Source organism: Enoplosus armatus, chromosome 19, assembly GCF_043641665.1.
Source record: "Enoplosus armatus isolate fEnoArm2 chromosome 19, fEnoArm2.hap1, whole genome shotgun sequence".
Classification (NCBI taxonomy): Eukaryota; Metazoa; Chordata; class Actinopteri; order Centrarchiformes; family Enoplosidae; genus Enoplosus; species Enoplosus armatus.
In genome coordinates, this window is record NC_092198.1 from 13,407,126 (window position 1) to 13,427,427 (window position 20,302).

The 20,302-nt window shown below is 46.0% G+C and overlaps 1 protein-coding gene across 1 annotated transcript in view; it reads right to left on the reverse strand.

Annotated features, from left to right (window-relative positions):
- Positions 1–1,806: 1,806 nt before the first annotated feature.
- The window catches only part of nhsl1b (NHS-like 1b), a 99,347-nt gene continuing 80,851 nt past the window's right edge, over positions 1,807–20,302 (reverse strand). The window contains exons 3-8 of the mRNA XM_070925830.1: positions 17,555–17,682; positions 15,433–15,637; positions 12,324–12,455; positions 7,124–10,453; positions 5,875–6,007; positions 1,807–2,884 (exon numbers count right to left, since the gene is read on the reverse strand). Coding sequence (XP_070781931.1) covers positions 2,209–2,884; positions 5,875–6,007; positions 7,124–10,453; positions 12,324–12,455; positions 15,433–15,637; positions 17,555–17,682 — 4,604 coding nt within the window. The 3' untranslated portion in view covers positions 1,807–2,208. The remainder of the gene's footprint in view (positions 2,885–5,874; positions 6,008–7,123; positions 10,454–12,323; positions 12,456–15,432; positions 15,638–17,554; positions 17,683–20,302) is intronic.

Here is a 20,302-nt window from a genome sequence, read left to right on the forward strand (position 1 = left end):
GTATTCAGTCTTAAAGAGGTGGTCCACGAACTGTAAGTCAGACAGTCAGGGTGGTTCAGCACTGCTCTGAAGTCAGTGGAAAGGTCTGTTATGGGCTGAGCCTGTGATTCAGTGTGTCCTAATAGGATGTCCAGAAGGAGACATAACTGATGACCCTGTGGGGAGGAGGCAGGGGTAAACGATGGCCTCTGGAGCTTTCCAGATGACGGACGAGTGTGGGTGCCATGGCGACGGCGCTAATGAGGGGTGTCGGGCTGGCAGATGGCCGTGAATCACACGCACACACATAGAGAAATAACAGAGACCCATTCTTTAAATATCACCTTGTTTTTATTACACAGACATACACAAGAGCGTTAGCAGCCTGCCTTCAGCTCCACTCCCACTACTTCACGACTTCTTCGGTCCTCCCGTCTTTTCACAAGCTCTTTGCGATTGAGACGTTTCCTGTCATGAGACAAGCCCTGGCCCCAAGTGCTCAGTCACGGCCCGGGTGGGAGCTGGGAGACACACTTTGGTCACAGGTGATTAAACCACAGGGTGTTATGGCTGTTAGGAGGTTATGAAGTCTCACGCCTGTCACCTCAGTTTATGACTCTTAAGAGACCACATTTACTCAGCTGCGAGCACCAGTGTGGGCTTTGAAATACTCAAGATTAAGGGCAGTAGAAGGCTTAAGCATAAATATTGACATTATTGCATTTTTAGTTTGAAGCACCTTTAAAAGAAAGAAATGGTGGGAACAGCGTAGTAAATGTGGCCCTTGGACTACCCCTTCCCCGTGCCTCCATCACCTCGTGGCACCATATTGCAGCCCTGCTATGTGGAAATAAATAATCTACAAAAAAGGAAACCACTCCCTTCCAGCAAACACGGGGCTAAAAATGTACAAAGTCTTTCAAAATAAGTCAAAATGTTACTTAAAACTAATTTCTCTATGTATTTACATACAGAACCATATATAACTGCAAAAGGATAAACTTAGCAGAAAAGTCAACAGCATTAAAGAAATCATTTAAGCCCTAAAAAGGTTCTAGTAAGTCTCAGCAAATTTAGCAACAGCTGGACCAAACGCATCAGGTGTCAGACTCTCAGATTGTGTTCACGTCCAGATTAATGGCCAGCAGTTAATTTTTCAGCTCTTTGGTAGCCAACACCTCACTAAAAGACCCGGACAGTAAAATAAGCTTTTCTGTAATTTCTGGCTTTACATTTATAGATTCATACTTAACTCCCAAACACGAGTCATGACATCACTTTGTTTATTAAAACAATCTTTAAAACATAGTTTTTAAGTCACAAACAAGGAAAAAGACATATGCACAGTGCAAAATCTCCAAACTAAAATTCAATTAGGTTTTATGAGCCTTTTCAACTCTGACTACAGTTGTTCACTTCCTGCCCATCACTAGGTGGCAGCACCAAGCCCTCTGCACTTCCTCTGGACCACTGAACACACCAGTTCTGCAAAACTAAACCACTGACCTAAGAGCAAAAAGCAAAACCTGGCAATAACCGTAGCCGAAGTTGTACCGTGGAGATGTCCGTTGGAGCACGTCCTCGAGATCTTTTCACAATATTATGGGCTGTTGGAAGCCAACACTTGCAAACCATGGCGCTCTCAAACACTTTCCAGAGCCAACGGGAGAGATGCAGAAGCTGAGAAGATTCACAAGGCGAGCGTCCAGCAAGCCTTTACATTCCACTCTTTCCAACTGCCTAGCTACGTAGCACCACAGCAGCAAAGTTAACTTGTGACTTTTCAATTCCTTCAATTAACCTTAGTTTGCCATCTTAACCTTGTCATTCAAAGAAACTAAAGGGTCCCTGCGTGTTAAGGACAAGATAAAGTAAACAGCAAAACAAATGGAAAACAAACTAAGAACACCAGGCGTAAAAGAAACACTATTCTTTTAACACAAAGGCTGAGTCGCCAAACGAAGGAGAGAGTGAGAATCATGGGAGTCTTGAAAAGCTGCAGCAGAACCAGTTCTGCACTTCAGATTGAGTTCAGCCAGGTCCTTGATGGGGCGACCTCTGACCTAACATCAGGACCCGACATGTCCACTCCCTCAGAGGCAGCGCCGAGGGGTTGGGGCTCAGGAAGGTGTCTCTAGAGGGCCATCTATTGGCTCCTCCTCCTGTCCCCCTACCTGGTTATGATGAGTGATTTCAGCTCCCTGTATCTAAGGGGCCATTCCTTGCTCTTTAACTTCTGCTCTCTTCAGATAAAGTGCCGTTGGAGTCTTTGAGTACAGGGAGAGTCTGAGTCGTGGGTCCAGACAGACTTTCTGCAGTGTCTCCGTACTCGCTCTCAGCCAGCTCCCCCTCACGCTCACAGATGACTGTCATTGGGCTGCTGAGGATTCGGCTGCGTGCGTTGTACTTGCTGCTGGCAGCAGAGGGCGGCGTGCGTGAGCGTCCATACTTTAACCCGCTCATTGAAAAGGAAGATGAAGTCGGCGAGGACAGAGAAAAGGCCTCGTAGCGGTTCCACTCATCTGTTGCCCTCTTACCACGGCCGGGGGAGGTTAAGGGGCTGTGTGGTGTCGTTGGTGAGGACGGTGAAGCTGCAGGGGGGTCCAACTCTGAATCAGAGCGTGTTCTCTGGAAGCGAGGGTCAGTGGAGCGAAGCATCTCAGTAGCCGACATCCTGAAGCTGGTCTCTGAGCGGCTGCCCTTCTTCAGGAGAAGGGCCTTGAAGGTGTCGCTGCTGGTGGAGGACTTACGGAGGTTCCGCTGGATGGAGCTTGACTGCCGAGGCAAAGAGGACACCATCCCTGGGGACATGCCTGTGGGGGTGACGGGTGGAGACTGTGGGTGGCTCCCAGCCCGGGACTTGTCCTCCTCAGACTCCTTGCGACCCAGGATCTTGCGCTTTGACCTAGGGTAAGATGTGGATAACCAGATTAATGACATGTTTGTAGAAATTCTTCAGAGTGAGTGAGTGCAAGCAGGGTTAATGAACTTGTAACAAGTTAAATAATTTAAAGACAATGCGAACTGATGGAAGAGCAAGAAGAAGTGCAAGAATTGGGGGCAGTTTTGTCAGGAAACAATGACATCAAATCCAATTATTCTGATTAAATTAAATTAGGCTTCAGCATGTGGGATTTCATATAACTGAGCAGAAAGCACTCTTTGGTAGACTGCTCAGCCTGGTGAATATTTCCGTGTTGTTGTAGCTACAAAAAAAGGAAAAAAGATTGCACTTAAAATACTTGGCCTGCACGCCTCAAATCTTTGTCCCAAATTTGCCATATGTCAGCACTGCCCCCAGCAATCATGCGTCACAGCACGAATCTTAAAGAAGTAAAACAACGAGGAGCAATTGAGTGGCGTGGATGCTCAAAACAACAAAGGGAGGGCGTAGGGTTCTACATTTTTGTTAAAGGAATCCAATGAGTTTTTACAAGAAAAGCTGCAGACACTGCAACTCTGCAGGAAAGCTCAGACGCGGCACAATGAAATTAATCAAAAACACAAACTGGGAAAAGTGCCCAAAGCAGTTTTAATCACACAAGGACGATTCAGCCTCCACTCAGCAGGGGGTATCAGAGTGGTTGACTGCACCACTCAGTCTACACTGTCTATAACTCCTGCACCAAAGCATAGCAATAAAGCTGCAACTGGCAGAATACAGGGGATTAGGGCTAGCAGGGAAACAGCTTTATTAATCTGTGGTCCAGGGGGGTTGCACTGTGGGATTACTGTTGCTAATCCAAAGGTAGCATCACCGCGATGGCAGGAACAAGGCTTGCTAATTAAAGGGAAGGGGCTACTTGCCACTTCGCACCTCTCTAGAAAGGATGAACCCACCCACTGCATGCCCCCTCTGCACAGGGAGGGAGAGAGGGGGAGAGGGGAGACAGAGATGATTAAAGGCATGACAAATACAGATTCTGTGATATAAGGGAGAGTGATTTGATGCTAAAAGTAAAGGGAACTGTGAGACAAAATCCTTAATCCTCAGATTAGATCTACTGAAAGAAATTCTTCCATAAAGACAAATAACCTGTAGAGAATGTACTTGTGAAGGTCAAATGAGACGGAGAACTAGAGGAGAGAATCTCGGTCCGTTTCAGAAAGACTGAAAAATATGTGTCTGTGCCCTAAATTCAACCTCCATCTAGCGTCGTCCCCTGCGAGCTCCCTCGCCACATTAGCCCATCAGCATTACATAAGACTTTTCTCACACACATTCACACGTGCATACACTCACACACCTGAACTCAGTCAACCACGACGGCTCCATACTGGACTCCGTTTGTTAAATTCACAAACATGTCAGTTATAGAGGTAAACAAGGCTGCAATATAAGACACAATCTCTGAGGTCTTGATCGATTTCTCTCTCTTGGCTGTATTACATTTTGTTTGGAGGATCTCCCTCCAGACAAGTTGCATTTTCTGCTGCAGCTGTGAAGGCATTTCATTCAAGGGGTTTCATCATTGTCTTGTTTTTCCAGAGAGAGAGAGAGAGGGAGAAGACGGGGAATGTGGAGGTGAAATTAGTAAAAAGCAAAGGTATTGGACAGGTGAGGAGAGCAGAGAAAATGTGTCAGAGAGGTGAAGAAGGAACAGTTAGGTAGACAGAAAGTCACTATCAAAAACTCCAAAGTAGGACATATCCACGTTTTTTTATTTATAAATATTACTTGATGTCCATCTCTGGGTATTTGAAAACAGTGTATGTAAATTAAGATTTCTCAAAGCGATTTCAAGTTAATGACAGATATGATGTAAAAGAGCCCCACTTTCTCTCTTAATAAGTGCCTGTGATTATGTGAGTTAATTCATTTTTTCTTTGCAGTTGTTGATTCCTCTCATTTCGACAGCACCGCCAGGAGTCTGTCATCACTTCCCACTACTAAGGAGGTGCCATGGAGGAGCAGATCAGTAAAGCAAGTGGCAAACAAACACAGTTCCACTGTGAGGTTTACGCACACATGCTTACACAATCTTCACATCTAATTTAACTGCACAATAAATCGCACTTGCACACGTGACGCCACCACCATAAATACATCGACAATCTGTCGCCAGCAGAAATAAAATCCCGTGAAATGAAATCCTGTGATGCTCAAGAGAACTCCGACTGCCACCGCACGTGACCGTGAAACACAAACTGGCGGGCTGCATGAGAAATTTATGTGTGTGCTCCCTTTGAAGCACGGCAGCACGTATGCAATATATGTCAGAGACCGCAGAGAAAGAGAGAGAAATCTCTCCGGTGGCCTCTAACCTAGATTAGGACCAGAGGGTGTTGAGTAGTTAAATAATGAATGAAGCAACTGTCTTTTTTCTCCTGCTGAGAATGAGCAACGCTAATGTGACTACACTAACACAGATGCCTCAATAGACATTCGACTACAGACTCATCATCATCATTTTGCTTCTTGAATCAGTCCCCTCACTGACCAGGAACAGAAAAAGGCACTCTCCCCTGGGCTGGGAGACTCCAGAGACCAGATATTTGACAGATGTGCAGGCTTGCAGACGGGACAGCGCCGGGTAAAGTTATGACTGAGAGGTGGAGGGCAGGAGGAGGAGGAGGAGGAGGAGAGGATGATGAGAGAAGGGGGATGGAGATGGAAAAGGAGAAATTATGGGTTGAAGGATGAAGGGGGAGAAGGAGCTTGGAGTTCAGGGTGATGCGTTGTGGTTTATGAGGGGGTGAGAAAGAGGGAATGAGATGCGGACAGAGAGAGAAACAAACAGACAACAGAATAACAGAGTACTAGAGGAAGAAATAGACTCAGCTCAGTGGAATAAATTATGTATCGTGAGTTGAAGCACGTGAGGAGCAAAGAAGTTGGAGTAATAGTAGATGAAGGAGTGACAAGAGGCGTAAAAGAGAAATGCATCATGGTACCTGTGAATGGCGGCAAAGAGGTCCTCAGTGGTTCGGGCCCGCGAGGGTGTCGGGGTCACCATGTTCTCCTCGGAGGACCCGTTGGCTGACGGGACCGGAGACGATTCAGCCGTGCTGGATTCGAACACCTCACCTGAGACAGAGAAGCATACAAGTTACAGACGCACAGGTACACCAGAGTACACACACATACTACAGGTTTACTCAGCACAACACACACACATGCACACACTCAGGAATCCACCATCCCGTCGCATTAACCTGGCTGCCTATAAAATCTGAAGTGGTACGGAGGTGGTGCCGGACTGTCTTCTTACATTCTCTTTTTGTCTCTAGATTTCCTCTCCTCTCTTTTCTTCTTCTCTAGTTTAGCCTCTTTTCTCCTCCTCCTCCTCCTCCTCCTCCTCCTCTCAACCTCCGCGCTCACGTCTGCGCTTCGACTGCCTGAGCCGCTGCAGGCAGTCTCACTTTACGCTCCCCCCATCCTCCCCTTCATCCCCTTAGCAGATCTGCTCCCCTCCCCTCTGATACGATGCAGCCCCTCCCCCCCTCTCCCTCCAACCACAAAAAGCATCTCCCCTGGGACACTTGCCCCCTCCCTTACCTCGGAGAGAGAAGAAGGCATAGATAGGGAGCAGGACAGAAAGAGAGAGGGGCTGACTGAGGATGAGAGATTAACAGCAAAGAAGAGGAAAAAGCAGAGAGGCAAAAATGGATATTTGGAAATAAGGATGGATGGTGGAGAGGAGTCGGGTAGACAGTGGAGGCTGAGGTGTGTGGTGGGGGGCGGAAAAAGAGCAATGCGGGAAAAACGAAGGGACAGTAACCACAAGAGATCTCTGCATATGAAATACAGGAGGATGAGTAGGGGAGAGAGTAAGAGAGGATGAATTCAAGAGGCTGCAGCAGTGCTGTCCCAGTGATAAGCCGTCTCTCCTGCGCTATTTTCACAGTTTTCAAACCTTTAAAAGCTTGTGGTTTCAAGTTTGGATCCTTTGCTTGGGAGGGCAAAATGAATTTCACAGCTGCCTGAGGAGCTGGCCACACAGCTGGCACAGCAGCAGCATCACTACGAACCATATAGGATTATGGTAATGGGCTTAACTAATAAGTAAATGAAGGTTTTGACTGAAACCATCTAAAACTACTGTTCTCTCTTAACACATTCTGTGCACTTCTAACTTTAATTTGGAGGGGATAAAGCATGACAAATTAAAATCACCATATAATAAATTTCACTCTGACTCACCAGTGTCGTCCTCCTTGGAGCTGATGGATCCAGTTGTGCTACTTGTTCCATCTCCCTCCTCCTCCTCTCCCTCTTCATGAGCCTCTCCATTGGTACACAGTCCATAGTCAAGACTTGTCTCCTGGCTGGCAAGAGCAGAGATACAGGACTCGTCCTGGGTTACTATGGATGTGTCACTGCTGTCTGCAAGAGGCTCAGAGCTCTCTAAAGTTTCCTCTTCCTTTTGTTGCTCCCTTTTATTCTCTTTCTCCTCTTCCTTTATTTGTCTTAGCAGCGCATCTACTTGGTCTTCTGTTCGTGACAGGCTGGTTTTATCCTCTTGCTGAGATAGAACCTGTTCATCTATTGGTTCGTGGCTGAACGGTGGCAGAAAAGAGAATTTGGGTTTCTTGGAGACTGCCGGGGGCTTCTGTTTGACAGGAGAGCTTTGGGAGCTCTGTGGGAGACTGGGCAATGATTTCCGCCCTTCAATTTTTTCTTTTCCGTTCAAGAGAAAGTAACTCTGATCCTCAGCTTTTCCATTTATGACAGCACTATTTGGTGTGTAATCTGTGATACTGCAGTCTAAAGACAGCTCTTCTAAGAGCTGTGACACAGGTGATGGGGAGGAGTTACGTGAATCTTCTTCTGGGGAGCAGTTTGACAGGGATACCACAGTGGGATGCTCCAGGGAGTGGAGCTTTAAATCCTGAAGGAGGTCCACCCCTGTTTCCTGAGCTCTGGTGTGGTCTGATTTGCCATTAATCTCCTTCTCTGGTTGTTTAACAGAGCGGAGCTGAACACTCTGCAGTGCAAACGGGGTGATCAGGGGCTTAGATGACTTTGTAGGGCTGCTGGAAAGAGCTGGTTTAGGAGCATCCTTCACTGCCTTCACAAAAGATGGTGAGGAGGAAGGTGGGACAAAAGCAGGCAGTGGAGGAGGTGGAGGGGGGCCCATGGAGGGGACAGGAGGGGGAGGGGGAGGGGGAGGACTGAAGCTCCCATTGAAGGATGAACTGGTGTGGATTAGCATTTCAGGGGATGGAGGAGGAGGGAATTCTGGGGAGGTGGAGCAAGCAGGGGGTGGGATCAGAGTTGGACCCTGTGGAGTGGTTGGTAACAGGGGAGCTGGAGGAGGAGTGCCTGCACTGGCACTTGGCGGTAGAGGGGGAGGGAATGGTGGAGGTGGGCTGAGAGGGGTGTTGGGAGCTGAAGAGGAGGAGAGGGGCAGGGGTGGAGGTGGTGGAGGAGGAGGTCCAGAGCTTTTAAGTGAGTCCGAGGTGTTGGAGGAAAGGGAGGTGGAGGAGGAGGACATGGAAACAGAGGAGAGGAGAGATGACTTCCTCTCTGGCACTTTGGGCCTGGGCCGGCTGCCCGAGGGAGACATGGACCTGACAAACGAGGGCACTGGGGTTCCAGCTGTGGGGGTGTTGGACTGGCTGGAGTAGCCGCTAGATGGGGAGGTCAGTCTGTGCACCCTGTCCGGAGAAGAGGTGGACATTTTGGGCTTCACTGCCACCCCTCCCTCCTGGCCTGGTGCTCTAGGGGCCTGGCTGTTGTTGTGAATCTCACCTCCATTCTGTAATTCTCCTGGGTGAGCCCGAGTCGACATATTGTCTGTGGCGTGGGCCGGAGGGGTCTGTGCCCTCTGGTCTCCATGGTTACGAGGGTAGTCCATGTAGTAGCCCCAGGAATCAGCATAGTCTGAGCGCAAGCTGCTGGTCTCACTATGAGCAGGCGTCACATGGCATAGCGAGTATACGTTAGATACACCGCCACAGTTGGCGTTAGTTACGAGCGATGCTGCAGAGCTACCTGCACTGATGCTACTCTGACTGCGTGGCCGTAGCACCCAAGGGTCATCGTAGTCGCTGCTTGGGCTGTGAGAGGGTGAAGACGGTGAAGCCCCTTTTCCTTTCCCTCCTCTTAGCCCCATCTGTAGGCTCTGCTGCAAGCTGGCGATGAGAGTCTCATTGAGCATGGCTCCGTTTGGCTCATTGACGCCGCTGATGGCGCTAACACCTCCGAGGGGCTTTTTCGCACCAGGCTTGCGTCTAAGAGAGTCTGTACGAGCTGGGGGCAGCGGAGGCTTCTTGGCCTTGCGGAGGGAGATGCTGCGGGACAGAGAGCGATCACTGTACAAGCTTCCAGAGTCTTCCTCACTGGCCATCTCGCGGCACTCGTACATGCTGTGCCTGGTGGGCCGTCCGGCTGCTGCACCATGCCCACTGCCATGGCTACGAGCGCGCAGGCCTGAGTCCATGTGCATGGAGGTGTAGTATCCGTCATTGTCTTGGGAATAGACGGAGCTGGAGTCAGTAGTGGTCCTGGAGGAGAGGTCCAGGCTGCTATACAACTGGTTTATAGGAGTGGAGCAGCTGGAGGTCAGGGTGCGGTGTGGAACCACCACGTTTTCTGGCGTGTCATAGATCCACTGCTCCTCTGGCAGACCAGATGGCGGCGTGGGGGCCAAGGTGCTGTGACTATGTAAACTGCTGTCGGAGTGCCCTGACTCGCTAGCAGGTGCTGCCACTACCAGACCACGATCCTGTGGTGTATGAGTAGGGGTAGAGGTGGCCAGGGCTGGGCAGGTGGCGCTGTGGGTAAAGGCTGTTGGACTGGGGATCAGGGGGTCAGTGTTGATGGAGGAAGCCAGACTGAGTGGCCGAGCTGTGGGGTAAGCTGAGGCAGGGGAGTGGGAGAGCTGACCAGAGGTGTTGAGGGTAATGACCTCAGAGGAGCTGGATAGGGTGGCATTGGGGATGAGTGAGGTGGAATAGGCAGCGTGTGGGGAGACCACACATGCTGGACCGCCACCCCAATCACTGGCCTGTGTCCCCCTCACCTCCTGAGACTTCGTCCTGGGCAGGGTGCCTGTCCTGGGGGCGTTTCTCATGTGCACCACTGTATCGTCAACCTGCAGCTTTCCAATCTGCCTCTGAGGTGTAGTTTGCTCTTCTGACTTGATGGGGGTGCTGCTGTAGATGGGGTCGGCGCTGAGGGACACCCTGGCGCCCTGTCGGGGCAGGCTATGAAAACGGGAAGGATCTCCGTTAAACTGATGTGGCAGCATTAAGATCCCAGAGCTGTCACTACTCGAGATGGATATACTTCCTGTTGAGGAGGAAGTAGAAATGCCAGCCATTTGAGCAGCGATTCCCTGTCCTCTCTGAGCCCGAATTCTTCTCATGGACGGGGGTACAACCTTTACTTCTTCTGTCTGGCAGCTGGAGTCTCTGGTCTGTGAACGTCGGAGTGTTGAGTTGCTGCTCCCAACTCTGCCCAAGGTGGAGTACTGTCCCGGGATGAACATGGAATGTGGCCGGAGCTCTCCGCCGTGTCCTTTTGCTGCTGTTAAAGGAAGGAAGAAAATAAGGTAAACATGTGATTGATCAAAATATCTTGTTTTCTGTTCTTGCTCCACTACCCTTCTCTTTCTTGTCTATTAACGTCTTTAACCACAATATCTTCTGGCTGGACTGTCAGACAAACTGTGGTCACAGGGAAGCTAATTAATTTGATTTGCTGTAACCCTGTTTCATGCGTTAATAACTTCTGGTCTTCTTCATTAAGGAGGAAAGGATAGACAGAGAAACTCTCTAAGATGCTTCTCCTCCTATTCTGTCTCAGTCTGATAGAAAAGCAAATAGTCCACTGGGGAGTCCTGGGAGTCCAGGACAGGCAGCCGATAAGGTATGAGGCAGCCAACAAACAAACACATACATGGACACAAACATGCAATAAGACACATGTGCATGCAAACACCATGTTGACATGGTCAAGCACTGTCATACAGGACAGCGCATACAGAATATGCAGATAGATATAGAGACAAGGACACACAGAAATGCAGATATTGCAAAGACACACAGACACAGAACATACCGGCTAGTAAACAAACAATGTGAAGAATGAGTTGTAAAACTGAATAGGATGTCTAGTGTGTCTCCCATCTGTGGTAGCTCTCCTGTTGATGCTCGTATCCCAAAGAATACACATTAACGCGTCCTTTCTTCTCTCTCTCCCCCTTCTGGCTCTCTCGAAACCACACATACACTCTCGTCCTCCTTTTGCTAAAAGCTGGAGTGACAGCTTGGCTGCTGCTGCTGCTGCGATAGATTAAGCTGCAGGTCTACTTCGCAGGCAGCTCTAGAGCAAGGAGAGGGAGGGATGAAGCACTGGGACAATTACCCCGGCCCAGTAATCATGACATTCAGAGGCTGTCGTCAGCTGGGCACTAACCAGACTTTAAAGCTCTTTTTCTATCAGCCTTGGAGATCTTATCGCACAGAGAAATGACATTCTCCTTAAACGCTGCAGCCATCCTACAGCTCAGAGATGTGTAAATAAACATCAGCCATGTGGTGCCGTCAGCACAGCACAGTGTCAGCTTAGTAAGCTTAGTGCTCGCTTAACACCCAGCTCAGCTGAGTAACTAATGATTGGGGACCTCTGAACATATTTGTTATTTAGCCCTCATCTGTTTGGAGGGTTTGGGGATCATATGGTCTGAAAATGACAGGGTCAAAAGAAGAGGGTTGTGGGGCCTTTTAGATGTCCATGATCAGAGACCCATTGTCTCATAATTAGTACATGTTGTTAAGTAAGACACACATGGGACACATGCTAAGATTATCAATATGGCTCCAGGATTAAGGCACAGACACACAATTAACACACACAACGGCACTGCAGAAAGTTGACCCTGTAGGATTATTGCACAATACGTATTTAAGAATGGCAAACCCTGCACTTAACTTCTCCTATGTGACATGATTTTCCAACAGGCAAAGTCTAAAATGAGATTCTATGAGGGCAAAAGTTTCTAGAGGAGGAAAAAGGGCAAAATTAAAACCACAAAACTACTGAAAAGGATTTCATAACTGGTTCCTGGCTGTGGATACAGTTAAACAGAGTGGAGGAGAGCAAATGAGGACACTTGGTATGTACAATTGAAGCAGGGAAAGACTGAACAACTGTAGGGCCTTGTTCCAACACTGTGGACTTGCACGTGTCATTTTCTCCCTCTCAATATGACTTATAACACTGGTGGGGTGAGTTAATTCGCCACTCAATGTATACAGTTATTCTTGATAAAAGCATAAAGCCACAGAGAGTTAGGTTATAGGAGGTAGCGAAAGAAGGAGGGATGCTTGTCCAGAGTGTTGGTACAGGTCTGTGGACAGTAGAGGGCAACATATTGCCCCACAGTGATCCATACCTAGCTCCAGGTTGATGTTGTCAGGCAGCCCTGATATAGTCTTTCTGCGTTTGACCTTCTTGGGCCGACGGGACACGGTGTCAGTGTTAATGAGGGAGCGCCGGATGCTCGCCTGACGGTCAAACACTGCCCCTGGTAGCCGGGAGGGCGAGAGCAAGGCAGGCGGACACACAGGCAAACAGCAGTCGGTTAGTTGGAAGGAACAAACTCAACAACATGCAGAAAGTTTTTTATTTTTAAGTTGAACATGCAACATCAACAGGGCAAGAAACCTGAAGGGTTAGTTCAACCAAATTATTAAAAATAAAATAATTTTCTCACACTCCCTGTAGTGGTATCTAGCCATGCAGATAGTTTGGGTTTTATTTGCCCAGTTTTTGAGATATCTGTCTTTTACACTTTCTGGTGCCACCCCAATACAATGTAGGTGAATGGAAACCTGTTTGTGATGCTCACAGCATTGAAATATTGCAATTTTAACAGCAGCATCTTTACAGAAAGAGTGTCTCTGTTACTCTGCATAATCCACAGAACAACAGTTTTCATAGGCACTAAAAAGTAGTTCCAATCCAATAACAATAAACTGGCCGATAGCAACTTTATTTAACATAAACTCATAACGTAATCAAACAATCTTGGTGTGGATCCCCTTTTTTTGAGTGAAATTTTACAGTTCAGACAGTCTTCAAACTATGTAACAATGACACTGTTACTAAATACACTGTCCATATATTGGCCTGGCCAATTTATCGGTCCAGCTCTATTAAAAACTGTTGACAGTCGGTCTGACATAAAATAAAATTCCATTCACTTTCCATTTATTGGGGTGGAAGCAGACACCTCAGAGGCAAATATCTAAACTTATGTAAATACAACCAAAAGTATCTGTGTTGCATTATACCACTAGAGCAAAGCGAGAGCATTTGGGTGACATGATCCTTTAATTTTTTCATCCATCAGCCTAAAAATTGACAACATTTAGCAGCCATTTTCACTCATTTACCAGCCGAGCAAAATCATTAGAACAGGAAGTAACTGAAGCACTGGCTGATCAAAAAAGGGCTGGCAAAGAAAACGTCACATTTTCGGCTGACGGTGTTAATTTCCAACCCTGAATAAAAGTAACTGAGTTGTAAACAAATGTAAATGTAAGATATGTGAGATGTAGAGTGCATGCTCCTACCACAAAAACACACATGCACAGATATGAGGTCAAGCAAGCACACACACATACACACACACACACACACACACACACAGTCTTTCACTCTTGTCAATATCCTTATCACTCTCTATCCAGTTTCCCCGAAGGAAGAGCAATATCTCACGAGAAACTGCTCTTCTTTCTGCTGTTTGGCTAGCTGGTGACAGCCTGCAGGCGTTAGGGAAATAGAAATTGGTATGAGGGCAGATAGTGTCTATCACATTCCCCCTCAAAGTGACAGAAATGTCCCTGATCTCTCTCTGGGTCTGTATGTGTGTGTTTTACTTTACTTTAATCTAAAGTGACAGGAGATGAAGTCAACAGTGATTTGTGTGGAGTGGGACCACATTAAGAACTCATTAGTGTGTAAAGGACGACAGGATCGCAGTTATATTGGCCTTGACAACAGCAAAATTCGGATGTTGATACTGAACTGCCATTTTTGGAGCCTTTGTGCTGTTGTTCATCTGTTTTAGACCTCATACATTACTTCTGTATCATAATGTCTTAAGAGTGAAACATCAGATAAGCTACAGTATAATATATTAATCAGCAGAGCTGGCAGAATGAGTTGTTGTATCTATGTGTTTGCGTGTGGCTCGTGTGTGGCAGCTAGCACTGAAAAATGTGACGTGCTAACAAGGAAATTGCGTCGACATGTTTTTCCGTGTACATCTGTTCAGTGTGTTCATCTGTCAAACGCCCTGTGATCTGACATAAAGCCTTGACCCTTGGATAAGCTGTCAAACGATTTTCACACACAAACCCTTGATCACACACACACACACACATACACACACACACACACACACACACACACACACATAAAGGAAGGTGAAGGTCAGTCTCCAAGAAGCATGAAGGAAGGAGAGAATATACACAGAGGTGCAGGAAGAGGGGCAGACATCCATGACTGACACATACAGTTTTTCCCTCTCTGGATGGCTGGATACAGTAATTGATTAGTCTATATCCACTTATCCACAGAGGGTTGATTAAAGGAACAGTCGGACATTTTGCTTGTTTGGCTCATTCCCTTTTTTGCAGCCTTACTGAGGATTAGATGAGAAGACTAATAAAATCACACAATATGATATGTTAATATGGCACATTTCAAAATTATTGACAGGCACTTTTTTTATTATTCAAGTTGGTGACATGGCTCTATGGAAGGCAACGATGGTCGGTCCGTCCAAATGGAAATATCTCATGTATTGGACCAGGATTTTTGGCTGTTAGTGAAATGCCTTGACAACTATTGGGTGGATTGTCATGAAATTTGGTACAAACATTCATGTTTCCCTCAGCATGAATTATAATAACTTTCGCAATCTGCTGGCTTTTCATCTACTGCCACCATCAGGTCAAAATATGAATTTGTCTGATACTTTGATTTGCACAATTAATGGCATTCCCATCTGCCTCTGCTGTACTTTGTGTTTAGTGTTAATTAGTACATAATAGCATGCTAACACACCAAACTAAAACGTTGAACATGGTAAACATTAAATAAGAACTGGTAAGAGCAGCTCGGCTAAGCATGCTATGGAGCTATCTCTGTATCAAACTCAAAGACATGAAGTTGATATTGACCTTCTCACCTAACTCTCAGTAAGACAGCAATCAAGCGAACTTACAAAAATGTCAGAAAATCCCTTTAAGACAAACAAAACAAAATGTGTGGTTGGTGGTGAGAGGTTAATGTTACAGAAAAGACACCGGGGATGAATGAGACCAGATCAAACTCAAAGTAGTTTGTTCTTTCTATGTTGCTATTCAATGTGGAACTAGAGGACCAGGACATTTGTTTTCCACTACCAACACTGATGGGGACTGGTCGCTACTTGCTAGTGGCTGAGAGGTGGACAAAATGGTTAGATGATTGTGGTTGCTAACAGGTCATACCTGTGACGTTGATGGCAACTATGTCTGTGGGAACAGCCTTGGCCGTCTGCCTCATCTTCTCCTCTGGGGTGGGGAGGGCTGTGGCCTTGTTCCATACCACCTGTCCGTCAACCTCGGACCCCTCATCTCCTTCACCGCCTCCCAGCGGTGTCTGGGGTCTCATGGAGAGCTGAGATTTGTTATCCTCCGCTGATGAAGCTGTGGACTAGATTAGAGAAAGAGAAAGAATGGGTTAACAGGACATAAAACATGAAGTGGAGAGAGCAGATACAGGAAGAAATGAAAGGTGAAAGAGGAGAGGTGACGGGGCAGAGGGGAGAGAGATATAATGAAAACAAGGAATAAAAAAGAGAATAACAGTGACAGGTAATAGAGACGAGATGGGAGGAGGAAGAAAGTCGAATGCAGAGGGGAGAAAAAGAGACAAACTGAGTCATACTGAATTAGAGTACAGAACTGATGGATAAAGAAAAATGTCCAGATAATAGAAGAAAATGTGAGTGTGAATAGAACAGAATAGAACTTAATTGTCCAAAACTATACCTGACAGATTGTACAGGCTATATTGGCACTCACAAACAGACTTTAATATATTGCATTGCTGTGACCTTTAGAAGCTCGTGGTGCTGTAAACATGTTTCACGATCAATCAAACTCAAATGGAAACATTGCCACACACACACACACACACACACACACACACACACACAAACATCTATCAGAGTAAACTGACAGAGCGTTTGGAGATGGCAGGATAAAAGCAAGAGAGCAACAGCGAGGAGAAAGAGAGAGAATCACTCATGCATTAACTCGTGTTCACACACTAACAGTTCTCAATCCTGAGGTAGAATTTACTGCAGAGACGCAACAGACAACAACGTATTACTGAAGCATCCAGGCTAGGTTAGTCAACAGAAAACCAGCAACTTCCAGTTTGTTGAATGTTTGAGTCAAAGTCCATCTGAGATTTTGAAATCATTATTTGAATTTAAATAAACACAAGTTGGAATTCAGAGCACGGAGAAAACAAATAATCCCAATTTGTTGTAATTATAGGTCAATTCCAGGGCGAAATCATTAGTCTTCACTTTGACTGCAACTCTCAAAACTTGCCTGGCTAGTGGCTGGTGGGAAATCCTCGGTGTGATTATTTTGGATCGTAAATTGCTGTAATAAAGTTGTCCAGAATCTCCCAAATACATCCAGCAATCATTCCCTGTGTCCATTACTGTTTATCCTGACAATCCCAAACATCAGACTGGCTAGAAAAAATGGCTATTCGTGCTTTCATACAAACCACACATGGATGGGTGGATAAATAGGGGGAGCCAACTGAGGGGAGGATGTAAGGAAAGGATCTCAGCAATAGTTTGGTGGTACGCGTGGCTTGTTATTTTGCATCATTGTGGCTCAACCAAGAGCCCTATTCCTCCTTTTGAGGCTGCTGTCAGGGGAAGTTAGGCTCACTGGCCACAGGACAACAGGAAGTGATGGAGAAGAGAGGGGATGGGGGACAAACAGCGGAACAGAGGAAGGCAGAGAGGAGGAGGGGAAAGTAGAAAGTAGCACATAAAGTAGAAAGACAGAGAACGAGAGATGGGAGTCGACAGTTTAGAAAGACAACATTATGTTATGAAGGTCGAGGGTCGAGGCACGCACAAAAAGAGCTGCTGGCATCAAGGGGCTCTGGAGGACAAAGGAGACCCTGATAACAACAGTGAAAGACCCTCTGACCCTTTCGGGACCCCTCATATCACACTGTGTGAGGAGAGGAGAGGAGGTATATCAGGCTGTCAAACCATTTACACTTCACTTCACACTAATGGTCTGCCAATAAAAAGAGCAATAAATAATAGTTTTAGTCTGTTTCTTTTTCCATCCCTGTCTCTTTTCTTCTTCCAAATTTAAAGGTGATAGTTCTATTTGCAAAAAATAAATTAGAAATCAATTAGAATTACAGAGGAAAACATTTTCATTTCTGACCAGTAGAGGGCAGACTGACACTGCTGCTGTGCAGCACGAGACTGCAACACACATACTGCACTTCTATGTACTCGAAATGTAGCGACTGCTACACCAGGACTGTGTGTGTGTGTGTGTGTGTATTCGTGCGTGTGTGTACCTTCTTATCATTGTCATCATCCTCATCATCCTGCAGGCTGCTGGTGGACTGTGCGGGGTCTGAAAACATGGGACCCTGAGAGTAATACTGAGAGCTCCGGAAACCATCTTTCCGCAACTTGTCACATTCTGCAGGACAGACAGAAACAGAGAAACATGTTAGACACAAAAAAAGATTTGTATCGTTGTCTCAAAGAGGATTTCTTTGGGCTTTTTAGGCTGGCAGACTTAAGATGTATGTATGCACCACAAATAGCCTGAGCTTTCAATACAAACACTTACTATATACTGATCTTAAGGAATATATTATGTTGCATGATTTGTGCATTTGTGTTCAGAATAAATCAGCCAATAACATTATAGTAGGAAGGATGTGAGAAATATCAATAGGACACACACACAGACGTAGCTGTGTAACACTTATCAACTGTGTGTGTGTCACGTGAGTGTCGTCCCTGTAGGACGCTGCCAAGCGCTGCTCACGCCTCCTCTCGTCACCACCTGCTGTGATGGGATTGTGATGTATGTGTGCGAGTGTGTGTGTATGCCAATGTGCGATAAGAAGAGAGTTTATAAATGAATGTGTGTGTGTGTGTGTGTGTGTGTGTGTGTAACCAGAGGAGGGGGTATCAGTTTCAGTCTGTCACACACAGATGGCAGAACTGTCCCTCTCTCTCTTCTCTCTCAGGAGGCATTTAGCACATCATCTCTCTCTTTCTCCCTCTGCATATACTAATGCATCCTTTGTCTTGTTTTATAATAATAACATTTACGTAGTACTACTTCAACTACAACACACAGTAGATTGTTTTGTGTATGTTTGCTGCCAGAAACATGAAGGATAAAGAAATCTAAACTGTGTGAGGACAAACCATACACATTTCTATTTAAATAAGTTTAATATGGAAAAATCTAAACATGTTGCTCTCTAACATTAGTAGCATATGAACCAACAAGCATGCATGAGTCTTCTTTGTCTTTCTCTGCATATTATCCCTGATCCATACAAATGTAAAAACCTCCCTGGTCTTTTATCTTTTATCTTGCATCTTCGGGATTCATTCAGTATGTGATGCACAATCAAAATCCCTTTTGGTGGATCACACGTGTACTAAAGCACATGCACATCGCTGCTAGCCTGGCACCTCAAAGATGCTGCTTGTGATCCCTTTTATGTGCCATCTATCCCCATAGCTAATTGCAGCCCATCTCTGTGGAGAGACACGCTGGTGCATGTATAATACTGTCAGTTAATGGATCCTAATGGGGTTGGCAAAGGTAGCTACTGTAACAACAAGCTGATGTGGCAGCGGTGTGGAAGAAGGGATTTAGAAAGCATGATGATAATGAGGATGATGACGGGGAGCGGAGCTGTTACGATGATTGGTGTTGCGTGATTGGGGACAGTTAATAAAATAAATAAGACTTGATGAGCTGGGTGCTGCTTGTTGCTAGGCAGACTGAAGGGAGGGGACCGGCAAGTGACATGAGAGAAGACGAAAGAAGGAGATTGAGGACAAATAAAATATAATGAACAGGTGTAGTGCCTATTTAGGGCTACAGATAGGCACCAAAAGATGCACAAAGGCTATTCACTAAAGTGGCAGTGTATAAATATAATTTGATCTTGGTTATGTGTCTGTCTGCTGTTTGGTGCTGAGTAGGTAATGCACAGGGGCTTCATAGAGCTTTGTGCTGAAAACAGCTGCCTGAAAACGACACTATGAGAGCGGTGAGAGTCAACCAAAACAGTAAAGTCAAGTCGAGGGCAACTGACGATTTAGGTGATGTTATCATAAAAATATAGATTATAGTGGCTTTAAAGTCAACTTAATTGTCAGTGCTACATATGAAGCTGATTTTGCTGAGAATGGATGCTGATTATGAGATTATGGAGATAATCTTGATTTCCTGTCTGAACTCACAACAGGAGCTTGAAAGCAACATTTCTTCTATTGAAATCTACCTTTATTCTTACATAAATAAACACTGTAAACACTGGCAACCAAAACAGTGCCCCTAGTTATCACTGAATGACATCATTGACTAAACTAATGCATAATTCTTGGGATATTTATTGACAATAACCATACGTCTGTTACGGAACTTCCTGATGTATTTCGACCTGCTGGCACATTTGCTGTAACTCACCAGCTGCCTGCAGAAGCCTCTCTGCTAAAACCACAAGCTGAAACCCATGTGACTGTGTGAAAGGAGCAAAGAGTGGATGCACATTGCCATCTGATTGGTTATTGATTATTCTGCTTTGCAGAGCAGAAAGCAGGACTCGTGTACCTTGCTATACGCATGCTGGTGGCACTAGATTTAGTGACTGGTTACATGTGCATGAGAGCAGGGGTTGAGCCTGATTTAACCTCCATATATAACCTCTAAATTATAAAATATCTTGTAACAATAATTATCACTATTACACATATGTAAAATATGGAAGTTTAAGTGCTACAGAGATAGTTGTATTGTTGTATTTGGACATAATGTTACATATTTCCTTAAGGCTGGGCTGTAGCTGGGTGAGTAACCTCCACTCTCAACTTCCTCGGAGTGGACAAGAGCTAAAACACATCAAGACTCAAATGGACAGAACAGGTGCTCTCATTGGACACCTGTTGTCTTTCAGTTAGGACCCCTGGGGCTGGGTGGAGGTGACAAGATGATGGGACGGTGACAGGATTGGCGGGGGGGTGTGAATTTATGCACCTCTCAGGTGGTGTGTGCGTACCTAGCAACA